Source organism: Quercus lobata, chromosome 6 (genome assembly GCF_001633185.2).
Source record: "Quercus lobata isolate SW786 chromosome 6, ValleyOak3.0 Primary Assembly, whole genome shotgun sequence".
In the NCBI taxonomy this organism is placed as follows: Eukaryota; Viridiplantae; Streptophyta; class Magnoliopsida; order Fagales; family Fagaceae; genus Quercus; species Quercus lobata.
This window is the reverse complement of record NC_044909.1, coordinates 41,011,419-41,023,778: the sequence shown is the minus strand read 5'-3', so window position 1 is coordinate 41,023,778 and position 12,360 is coordinate 41,011,419. Positions and strand designations below refer to the sequence as shown.

At 34.6% G+C, this 12,360-nt stretch overlaps 1 protein-coding gene across 1 annotated transcript; it reads right to left on the bottom strand.

Moving 5' to 3' along the window:
- Window positions 1-5,430: 5,430 nt before the first annotated feature.
- Window positions 5,431-8,871, bottom strand: LOC115995096 (probable serine/threonine-protein kinase At1g01540). The gene is made up of 7 exons (XM_031119527.1): window positions 7,995-8,871; window positions 7,722-7,826; window positions 7,405-7,527; window positions 7,099-7,269; window positions 6,880-7,009; window positions 6,538-6,747; window positions 5,431-5,844 (listed from the first exon to the last, which is right to left on the bottom strand). The coding sequence occupies exons 1-7, from the start codon at window positions 8,666-8,668 to the stop codon at window positions 5,686-5,688; spliced, it is 1,572 nt and encodes a 523-aa protein (XP_030975387.1). The 5' UTR covers window positions 8,669-8,871; the 3' UTR covers window positions 5,431-5,685.
- Between the last annotated feature and the right edge of the window lie 3,489 nt (window positions 8,872-12,360).

Genomic DNA, 12,360 nt, shown 5'->3' with positions numbered 1-12,360 from the left:
CAAACACACCCTAAGTTGAAGTGGATCATTTATTGTCTAATAATAGTTTTAATTAATACTAAATTCTACACATTTCTTGACCACATTGGTACTTTTAAGGTGAGAACTTTCTAAATTGTTTTTCTTATAAGCTAAGTACTTAAAGTATTCACATTGGGTGATAAAACTCTAGAGAAAATGCAAAATGCATAACACCATTCACACAAATGCACTCCATCCCGTGAGGCATTTTGTAATTTGCTACAGTGTCATGTATAATTACATGATCACTTAAGGAACATGCAAATCGTTTTCAATTTTTTTATTCTCCATCATCCACTCTCTGTCTCTGCCCCTCTCTCTCCTTTCTTGCACTCTCTCTCCTCTTTAAATACTTTGTGAAACGCCAGCATTTCAGTTGTTGTGGTGGTCCTTGGCATCAATATGTACTGTGCAGTAGATCTAGGTTCTTTTGATATGGTGTTGCATGTTGTTGGCTTGGATGTGGATTGTTGTTGGGTTGGGGTGGGTTTGGTTTTGGGTTTTGGTGCATAAACGAACCTAGGATTTCAAGCTAAGGAATTGAAGTATAAGTAAAAAATATATAAATAACTCCAAACAAGTATTCATATAATACTAACTACTAAGTAATAACAAACTATCAACCAAGACAAATACACGACTAACTCTCTTAGTCCCTCTCTAATTTTTCTTTTTTCTTTCTTTTTTTAGTTTGGTTTTTATTTTGTTTTGTTTTTAAATAAAATTTGTTATGTTTTGAACTGAGGATTTACATGGGTTTGGATTGGACTGGGTTGGGCACTTGGGCTAATGATATTGGAGAGGATGGGGCCAAGCTACTTGGAAAAAGTGGCCTAAATTTTATTTTATTTTATTATTTTTTTTTTTTTTTTTTTGCTGAAAATATACCTACCATTTTTTTTTCATAAGGCCAAGGGGTCCCAAGCTCATTTGGCCCACTCCTAGGTCTGTACCTGTTTTGGTGATAGCAGTGGTGACTGATTTTGCAATGAGGCATGAGTTATTATTGGTGTGGGTAGAAAATGTATTAATCTAATGTGAGGGAATGCAAAATAAAGAATATGATGTAAGGTGTGTAGTAAAGGTGATCATGTAATATAGACAAATTCGCTTTTTGATAGGGTTTTTTTTTTTTTTTGGGGGGGGGGGGGGTGGGGGGAATGCTTTTATTATTTATGATTTTAATTGTGGGTTCCAGTTAACTCAACTAATAAACCTGATGGGTGAATAAGTGATCTGAGGTTCAATCCTCACCTAAACCCAAAACCGATTGGTGTTTTTAAAACCAAAAAAAAAAAAAAAAAAAAACTATCATTAGGAACAGACGTCATAGGTTGAAACTCTCTCAATATATATATATATATATATATATATATATATGATTTTAGTTTATTTGACATAAACGTAGTGATTATTTGAGCCCAAATTGCTTGGCAAGTGTTTTAGAGCCAGAATTTTTAGTCTAGCATGAATTTGAAATAATCCTATTCTATGATTCAAGCACTTGCATAGATTAATTATATCCGGGATCCATTCCAGATGAGAATTAGCATATTTGATAGGCCAAGAATGTATTGACCCTTTTGGTAACTTAATTAATTAATTTAGCAAAGTGAAATTAATTAGATTCAATTACATGCAATAAGTATGGTAGCACAAACAAATCACCAAGTAAGTTAAATGCAGCAGAAAATAAATTTCACATAGGTGATTTGTTTACGAATGTTGAAAACCACTGAGGCAAAACTCTATCGGGTGAATTTAGGTCACTACTCTCGAGAATCCACTATTATCAAAACAAGCAGTTACAAGTAAAATGAATCTCAATACCTAATACCAATCTGCAGTTGAACATTTACCCCAATGCCCAATTGGACTTGTAATGTAGTGACAATCTCTCCTTTCAATGCATGGCTCCCAGTACGTGACTAACCAATTAATGCACGAATCCGAGTACGTGACTAACACACCAACTTGACAAAAACGTTGGCTGTAAAGTTCTTCAGTTCATCCAATAATGAAAATCAAGAAATTCATTAGTTACAAAACCCTTGGCGCAAAGACGCAGCAGCTTCTACTAGGAATATGATGAACTAAGGCAAATTTTGTCTCCAGTCACAATTTGCATTGAGTTGCATCACTTTGCATCTTTTTTACGGCCCTTAAAATAATCCTTATATATGTTTAGGATTGTGAGAAAAGAAACTCTACACAAATACACATGAATATGCTTGAAATCAGATCTAAAAATCTGAATTTCGTAATTTTCGATAGATACAACTTCTGTCGAGCTGCTGTCAAGCATCAGCATTAAACCTCGATAGATATGGATCTGTCGAGCTATCTGTCAATCTTTAATGAACAGCACTTCTTTACTTGTTTCTTGGACAGATTTGCATGGTTTCAATAAACTCATCCTAGATCCACCCAATTACAAGTAAAGTACGTTTTGTCAAAAGATTAGCCAATTTACATAACATATGTCTCTGACATTATCCACCTATGTCCTAACAATATCTACTATTGTGTGTCGGGAAACTTGGGTCAGTATATAGATCAAAATTGCATCAATGAACATGTGCATGTGACCGGTGGCCCAAACCCAATGAGAGAGGAAATCCTAGTTTCTTTCTTAGCATGTACGCTGTCCAGCGAATAACCTCTTTTCTCAATAACTTTCTTTTTTTTTCCTTTCTTTAGGTTCCACGAGATTTCACCAAAAAAAAAAATGTCATCATCATTGATATATCACTTACTAGATTGATTCACAAGAAAACCCTATTGATTTCAGTATCAGAGCAATTAGGACAGTGCCACATCAGTGCCCCTGCAAGCTCTTTTTTGTGTTTGCAAGTATTCACTCGATTAGTCAACCATTCAATCAAATGATTCATCGCAAGTAGCTTCACCTTGTAGCTCTTGACAAGAATACTACTGATTGGGACATTTCATTTATTCTCGTTTGTGGGTATGATAGGAATGAATGAAATGACTATGAGAGAATGTCCATTCCACTTTATTCATAAGTAAGCATTTCTCTCAAAAGTGGAAGACGCGCTTCCTTTAATAACGTAGAGATGAAATATCAATTATATTTATATTTTTTTTTTTTGAGAAAATTATATTATATTTATATTTGAGTGGGAAAAAATCTCAACAATAAAGAAAAGGAACATACACATCAATATCAATTCTTCTTTGCAGTCATGATCATTACATAGACCTATAGAAATTGAGGGCAAGCATTATACTATTATCACATTTATGATATTCAAACGGTGGAAAATTTCCAAAGGGCCCATCTAGCTCTATGTTTGGGGTGTTAAAAGAGCTTTAAGACTCCTTGAAGTTTTTTAATCTATAAAATAATTCTAATCTAAATTTATATATGCTTTAGCATTAAAGCTCTTCTTTTTTTTTCTTTTTCTTTTTCTTTTTATACAAGATAAAAATTATACTCTAACTTAATTTAAATGTATATGTGTGTAAAGTTCCCTCCTGGAGACTTTAATCTTGGTCGTTGCTTCCCCACACTCCACAAGCACTTATACTTGTAGAGTGACCATCGCACCAAAGATGTACAATGGTAGGATTAAAGTTCTTTAGTGTACTGCTACAATTTTTAATAGAATTAATAAATTACAAAATTGTCCATGTTTATTTTTCAAAACGAGTCCTGATGCCCACACATTGAAAGAGATGGAGAGAGTGTCCAATAAGTGCTTATAGAGTAATACTAATAATAATTAAATAAACATTGTCATTTACTTAAAATAATTGGATTTAATTATGAAAATACAAACAATTTAAAAAAAAAAAATTACTCAATTTAATTACCAAATGACTGTAAATCTTTTGAAACACTTTACCACTACAATTTGCCAAACATCTAAAATGTTGAAGAGCCTTTTAATTATAACTCTTTATTACAAAATCTCTACAAATTAAAGTTTTACTTCCTATAGCAACCCAATGAGCCCTAAGCCTCGAGGAATAAACAAAATCTTGTGCATTGTGTAAGTATACGAGGGTGACTAAACCATACATAACTTGGTGCACCCTCATATGTACTTTATTCCACCCATAAAGAATTATTAGTTCCACAATATGGTTGTATTGTTTGGTGATGTTAGAATTAGAATTGTGACTCTATGGAAGGGTACATAGGCACATCCATTTATAAATGAATTTGGCTTACTTTCAGTATTTTTTTAACTGAAATCTTATTTTGTTTTAATGAGAAACTGTCACATCACTCACAAACAAAATAAAAAAATGGAGATTAAAACTCACTACCACTTATTATTGTGTATTTAAAACAAAAGGAGACCTCTAGTTAAAAAAGTACTAGAGGTAAGTCAAACCCTTTATAAATAAGATAAATGTGAGGTCATTATTAATTAGACTATTTTATTTGTAATAATTATTTAAAATGAGATTTTTGTTCCCTTTTTGCTTAAACATAAATAGAAGGGATCAAATCCTTGGTACAAATCCCATAAAAGAGATGACGTGTCAAAAAGCCATTCTATTTGTAAAATAAGACCCAGAATTGGTTATCGACAGTCTTATGAATACAATTAGATGTCTTCGAAGATGTTTCTCAACCAAAAAAAAAAAGAGGAGGATGTCTTGGAAGATTGTCATTATAGTTGTATAAGTATTTCTTGTGATATTAATGAATATTTACCAATATATCATATAAATAGAAGAGTTTTACAACCCACAATTTTCCTCCCTCACTTGTTGTAATTACTATCAAATAAATATATAAATAAATATTCAAATCAAGCCATTGATTTTGTAGCTTCATCGAGATAGTCCCTCATCAACACATTACTAAAATAAATCCAAATTAGTTACTCCCCCCCCCCCCCCCCGCGCGAACAAAAGAGAAATATTATATTTATAACATTTGCACAACAAATCTTAAGTGAGACTATTATGGGTTGACAAAATTCAAATTATAACTAATAATAATTTATCATTTATAATTTGTTGTGAAGGTGTTATAAAAATATTGTGAACGTAACGTTCTCTAAAATCTAAACAAAAAGCAAAGCAAAACCGTGTCCTTACATTGACCCACTGTGGGCCTGTAGCAAATGTACCCAGAGACTCATAGTCGACCATTCCTGGACCCCTAAGGGCCCCAACCACATTCAAGCCCAAGACACAAATCCAAACTGACCCATTTCCGGAATGGGATGTGAGTCCAACACCCAGAATCAAAAGACAGGAACTGCTTCCACGGTTCCACCCACGGAGGACAAGAGCATATGGGTCATGGGTGTAACCATAGGATTCGTAGCCTGAATGATTCTTCTTCACATGGAATCGAGCAGGGTTGTGGCTTTGATGCTGTTGTTCCACACTTTTGGGGGACAATACCCAGGTTACTGACAAGAATTTGTTCAATAATAGGCGCTTCTTGCTACTTTCATCTATTTATTGCTATTAAAATTCACTGTTTTTGTTTAGATATTTTGTGGTACCTTTCTTTTTTTGGCTTACAACAAGGCAGGTTTCGAACCCAACCAGGAATGCCATTGAGTCACAAGGCTCTTGGCATTTGTGGTACAATTTTTGGTGTAATAAGAATTTGAGGTTTAATTCAACTATAGACAACATGTGCAATCAATTATAAACAAGATCGGCATATCTTTACAGTTTGTCTTCTTGATGCTTCCATCTTGCCTCATTTTGATTCACTACGCTTTCGCGTTCGCTACTGTCTCCTGGTTCCATCACCTGCTTCTCTTTCAACATATCCTTTGCACTGTCACCATTTGCACGTCCTGCATCCCTTCCAGCTCTACGATCCTGAAACAAGACAACCAGAACATGATTAGCAAATATCTACATGAAAGAAGTGGTAACATCAAATTGATATGTCTACTCTATTGACTAGAAAAACAAAGAAGTTGTTATATTCTTTGATATCTCATTCTAAAATTTACTCGTTTCAAACTGACCTAACTATAAAGGGTGGAGGAGATGAAAGGGAGTGATGCTAACCAGACCGTGAGGGATGGAGAGGGGGTAGAGAGAAATGAAATGCCATGAAAGGGAAATGGTAAATTAATTGGAGTATCATAAAGACCAAACCAAGGAAATGGAAGTTGTGGTAACAGTAATGGATTACAATTTCTGGTCAAAAGACCAAAAAAATAAAAAGGTATAAAAAATATACTGCCTCAGAAGTTATACATTAGCTGAATTTTATTAAATTATTGTTGCTGTTTGATCATATGCATTAGGAGTTATTGTTTCTGTTTGAGACGTAAGAAGAGTTAACCAGCATTTAATACTTGTTTTTCAAACTTGATAATTGCTTACTAATTGTATAATTTATAGTGGTCCAAATGCCTTAAGCATCATTTCCTAATTACTCTGTTGAGATATAGATTATTTGTTGAGAGGACTAATTGATGACATATAATATGATCTGATAAATTGTTTTTGAACAAATGAGAGTACATTGAACTTGAATTTTGAGCAGGATTGCATACATACTTCTTTGAAGGGGGAGTCTTCAGCTTCCAGCATATGTATAACATGTCCCATTTTTGGCCGCTTCTGTGCATTGGGATCCACACAACGTAAACCAACAAGAAGAGCCCTCTTCAATGCCCTTGAAGTAGGCTTCTCAGGCAGCTTTGGATCCAATACTCCTTCTGCATTCCTGTTTGCGACCATCTTCTTAAGCCACTCAACTAAGTTGACCTGAAAATTCTAGGCTTTTTAGTTCAAAGCAAACATAGAAGAGGAAAGATGTAAAAGAAATCTAGAAGAAAAATGATTTGACTAATTCAAATATCTTTGAAGCAAAATTGATATCAGTAATATTGTGCAAACCTCTTCTGGAGGTCGGCTATAATCAACCGGGTTCCTCCCAGTAATTATTTCCATTACAAGAATCCCAAAGCTGTACACGTCACTTCTTTCATTAAGCATTCCCGTGCTTGCATATTCGGGAGCTACATAGCTACAAAAACAGAAACAAGATTGTCATTACCTCTTTTGCACACACAGAAACACAAACACGTACAAATATACACACACAGCCCTACATACCCAAATGTTCCCATGACACGAGTTGTAATGTAGCTACTCTCTGCACCTAGGAGCTTAGCAAGGCCAAAATCTGAAACTTTTGAATTCCACTGCTTGTCAAGTAAAATGTTGCTTGATTTTATATCTCGGTGAACAACTTTGGGTTCCAGCCCCTCATGAAGGTAAGTTAGCCTACATTATTAGTCCAGTTATGGTAAATAAGCATGCTTTATTCAAGCGACCAATAAATCAATGCCATGGATGAGATGCAGTGAAAGGAATGAATATCATAAAATAAAGCTCAAATGTGAGAGATTTGGATCATACCCTTTTGCTGTTCCAAGGATGATATTCATCCGAATCTCCCAAGTAAGAGGGCTGCAAGGCCCTACATCCCCATGAAGCCATTGTTCCAAATTCCCATTGTTTACATACTCATATACAAGCATCCTATCATTTAAGGGAACAGTCAATTATCTCTAAGGACTTAAAGATGATATATTTAACACCCTTTACAAAAGTACATAATCAACTTAAAATCGTTTTCAATTGGGCATTAATAAACTCTAGCCAGCAAATGCAATAACATAGAACAAAGTCCAAAAAAGGAAGTTGGGGTAATTAGGCAAGAACAAAGTAAGTACCTATGAGCTCCTTCAGCACAGTAACCAAGCAATCTCACCAAATTCTTATGCCGAACCCGACCAATTGCCTCAACTTCAACCTTAAACTCCTTCTCAGCTTGTCCCCTACCAAATACCAAATATCTAATTCATCAATTCTTTAACACTAACCAATTGGTTTAACAATAATCTAAACACGAATTAAACAGCAAATTGCACCACAATTAATATCTCAAGAACAGAGTAAATTCTAACGGCAAAAAATAAATAAACAAAAAGCTAGCAAGAAAGCACCTATTATTGAGCAAATTCTTGACAGCAATCTGACTATTGTCCTGCAAAACACCATGATATACAATCCCATACCCACCTTCACCAATTACATTATCGTCAGCAAAACCATTTGTGGCAGCCTCAAGCTCTCTCAAAGTATACCAATGCCCCCACCCCAAGTGTGAAACTTCAGGAACCACTATAGCTACCTGATCAACACCGCCACGAGCTTCCCCACTGCCATGCGAAGAAGAAGACCTGCAGAAACGCTCAGGGTAAGAAATCCTATGATCCTTCCCAATCTCAATGTGAATCCTTTGGTGGTACCCCACTGGGCTCTCTTCCTCTGGAGGTGGAAGTAGTGCTTGTCTTTCAACTATTGCGGAAACTGGGTCGGATTCGGGAGATGGGTCGGGTTCAAGTTGAGACCTTGTTGTTGGCTTCGGCTCTTTTTGGTGGGTGTGGTGGTTTCGACCATGGTCGACTCTGATCTCCTGGATCTCTTTGGAGACAAGTGGGATTGTGGGTCTTTGAGAGTTCTTGGATTTTGAGCGCTTTGAGACCAGCCATAGAGAAATGAGGAAGAGAAGGAGCACAAACCCAGCTCCAACACAAACACCAAGAATCACCCACAGTTTAAGCCCGAAGATTGATGTCGGTTTGGAGAGCTGGTCGTTTGCTTTGTGATCAGACATATTAAAAATGTTGTCTTTTTGTTTGTGTTTCAGTGGAAGCTAAGTTAAAGAAGGTAGCTTTAACTAATAAATGCACTGCACTGCACAATGCTCTGCACTGAGAGTGGATCAGTTGGTGCATATACAGTTAACATTAAAAAAAGGGCAAGAAAGAGTGAGAGAGATAGATAGAGAGTGAAAGAGAAAGAGAGAGCGATGGAGGGCATGGCAGCTGGCGATGATGGGACTTCTTAAGGGATCGTTTGGGAATACGTGGGACCTTTTTTTGAAGAAAAGAAAATAGTTTATGTAAAGTATTCTATAAGATTCGTCCAAAAAATTTTGTTTATTACTATTCAAAACATTTAGTTATATTATCTATTATATTTAATTAAAATATCAACTCTTTTTTAATTTTTTTAATTGTTTATTTTTCTTCACCATCAATGATTACTATCTATTTTCTTCTTTTATTCTTGCAAAAAGTAAATAAAAAATAAAAAATTAAATATAAAATAAATAGTTCAAGTAAAAATTATTATAATAACTATATATTTTTACACAATTTTATATAAACTAATGTAGGTAATTTTTATTATTTGATTAGTTAAAATGTGATACTTTTGCAATTTAATGTGAGCGCTCTAAAACAATATCTTGAATTTAAATGTAAAATTTCACTAGAAAGTATAAACAATTTACAATATCTAGATGTAAAATTTCACTATAAAGTAGAAATAATTATAAATTGTAGAGTATTTTTTTCAAGGTGGGCCTGGGGACTAAAATACCTATACTTTATCCATCCTTCTCCTTCCCTTTTCTTACTTAAAAAAAAATTATAATAAAATAATTTTCTCACAATAAATAAATAAATAAAATAATAATAAAGTATATTTTACGCATGCTATAATTCGAGAAGTTTGTCTTATAGAGCATCTTCTTTGGCATCGTTGTCAGCAGAAACAGACCCTCATAGATGCTTTATAATGTTTGTTTTTTGGACTGAGATTGAAAAAGACCACTGACCTAGTAAAACCTTCAGCTATGCATTGGGTAAGGCCGGCGTGCGATTATATAAAAAATTAAGGCTATGTTTGGTTAGTGGAAGGGAAGGGCAAGAGAAGAGAAAGGAAAAGAAAAAAGAGTAGGGAAAAAAGGTATTTCCCCAAGTGTGCTTGGATACGAGGAGGAAGATAAATAAAAGATGTAAGGTATTTTATATTTTTATCTTTTTAAATTATAAATTAATAAGGATATAAATGTCATTTCATAAAAATAGACAAGACCTTTTAAGGATATAAGAGCAATTTTAAGAGAAAAAAATAATGAATTTCATAAAAGCCGTTTCCCTTCCATTCTTCCTTCTTTTTATTTTCCTTTCTAACCAAGCAAACGAAAGTCATTCCTTTCTTTTCTTTTTCTTCATTTTCCATCAAATCAAACAAAGCCTAAAGGCCGCAAGATAGACGCATGAGGACCATGTATCAAACCAACAACCCAACTCAATTTAACTCAATTTGACATCTCGGGTCAATTTTCATGAGTTAGGTTGAAATTTTATTTTAAGGCTGTGTTTGGCAACTTGTAAAATGATTTTCCAAGTGTAAAATATTTTCAGTTGAAAATATTTTTGGTGTTTGGTTCTCCAATGTAAAACATATTCCAAAAAAAAAAAGAAGGGGGGTCAAAAAATACCTATAATACAATTAGATTTCTCAAACTACCTATACACATCACACATGCACATCCATTAATTCCAATCTCAAAATATTAATATATATATATATATATATATATCTCCAAGTTTTGTGTACATAACAATTACACAGGTATCCGCATACAAAAATCCCAACACAACACAAAATAAAATCAACTACCACAGCCTTCATGGTCATTCACCCAAATTTAGATGTGTCATTTGATTAAGTTCATTGTTCTTCTGGACTTGGGATGCCACTGCGTTTAGCATTTTGGCATTAATCTTTGCAATCTTCATTGCATGGTTCTATTGCTCAATTGCAATATCTAATTGATATTTCAATAATTCATATTTAACATCTTCTAGGCAATAGGGGATCTCTTCAATTGAAGGAGTACTAGAACTTGAGCAAGAATGAGTAGTATATTTATAGGATGAAGATCCTTCTTGTACATTCCCACCATCAATCTACCAAAATTTCATAAAAGCAACTTCCCCATCCCTTTTATTCTTGAATGCCCTGTGATCGGCTCTAGAAAATTGATGAACTTGGACACAGGCTTCTTCCCATGTGTCCTACACACCAGGCACACGGCCAATGAATACCACATGTCTAACCCTTTAGGTGGTCAATAGGATAAACAATTTAAAAACCAAAATCGCCCTTATGACATACATATTTAGCATAGGAAATTATTTGACATACCATTCAATTAAATGTGTAAGCAACAAGATGATATACAAGAAACATGCCTGCAACACAAGACAGTGTGGAAAAGTTCAGCAATCCCAACACAACACAAATACAGTATAGAACAGTTGAACATCACAACTTTACAATAATCATACAACCCAAGCAAATATATAGAACAAATATATCTCATTTGAACAAAAAATACCCAAATCCACAATTTTTGAAATGAACAAGTATATAAATTTCAACCCAAGCAAATAAAACAAGATGTTACAAATATTCATGGATATTCTTATATACTCATAGAAATTCATTTACATATTGATTGATCAAATCAATGGACCAGTTGTAATTTTCAATTTCTGACATACTAAAATAAATCAATCGCAACCCAAGTACAAATCATTTTTATTACCTCAACCAAATCATGAAAGCAAAAAATAAAAAATAAATAAATAAATAAATAAAACTACTTTATAAATGGGAACAACCCCATAAAAGCCTAGACCTCAATTAGAGGATGTGTGTCTCGAGGGAAAAGAAAGGAGGAAGATGGGTCAAGGGAGGAAGAGGGATGGGTCAGGGGAGGAAAAGGGATGGATCAGGAGAGTGAAAAGAGAGAGGAGGGATAGAGAAATGCCAAAACTACCTTCATTGGAGGTGGGGCTTGCAGACACAACAACAGGGCCATAGGTCGGGGGCTAGTTTTGGGCTTCACCGGCGGTACCTCTTTCCTTCCTTCAGCTTGGGCTTGGTGTGAGTGATGAGAGTGTGAGTAAGGAGATGATTTTTGTGAGGATTGGAAATGCTTTGAAGGTAAACACCATCAATGGTATAAAACATTTTCCAAATATCAATTACTACAGAATTGAACACAGCCTGAGTCTTTGGTCGAATGGGTTGATAATTTTTTCAACCTATCTTACTCAACTTGACCCATCATGAATAGAAATTTATTTTATTATTCTTGTTTTAAAATTATAGTTTAATTGATTTTGGTATTTTGATGAAGAACTTAGAAATTTTGAATATAATTTAAGCATATTATATATGTGAGGCCAAAGAGCTTGTAATCCCGGCCCACTTTGCTTTAGGGCCCAAGGCCCGAGCCGAGGAGAGGTATTGCCGAGGACATATAATGAAAGTCCAAATAGCCTCTAGACATAGCCGAGGATGATTCTGTCCTCGGCATCCCAAAGCACTCCTAAAAGAAAGGGCAAGAACGGTATAGAAACAATTTAGGGAAAAACCGAACACATCCACGTTGATAGAGAAAGGACCCCTGGACAATTTGGCGACAAAGAACAAAGGAAAGAC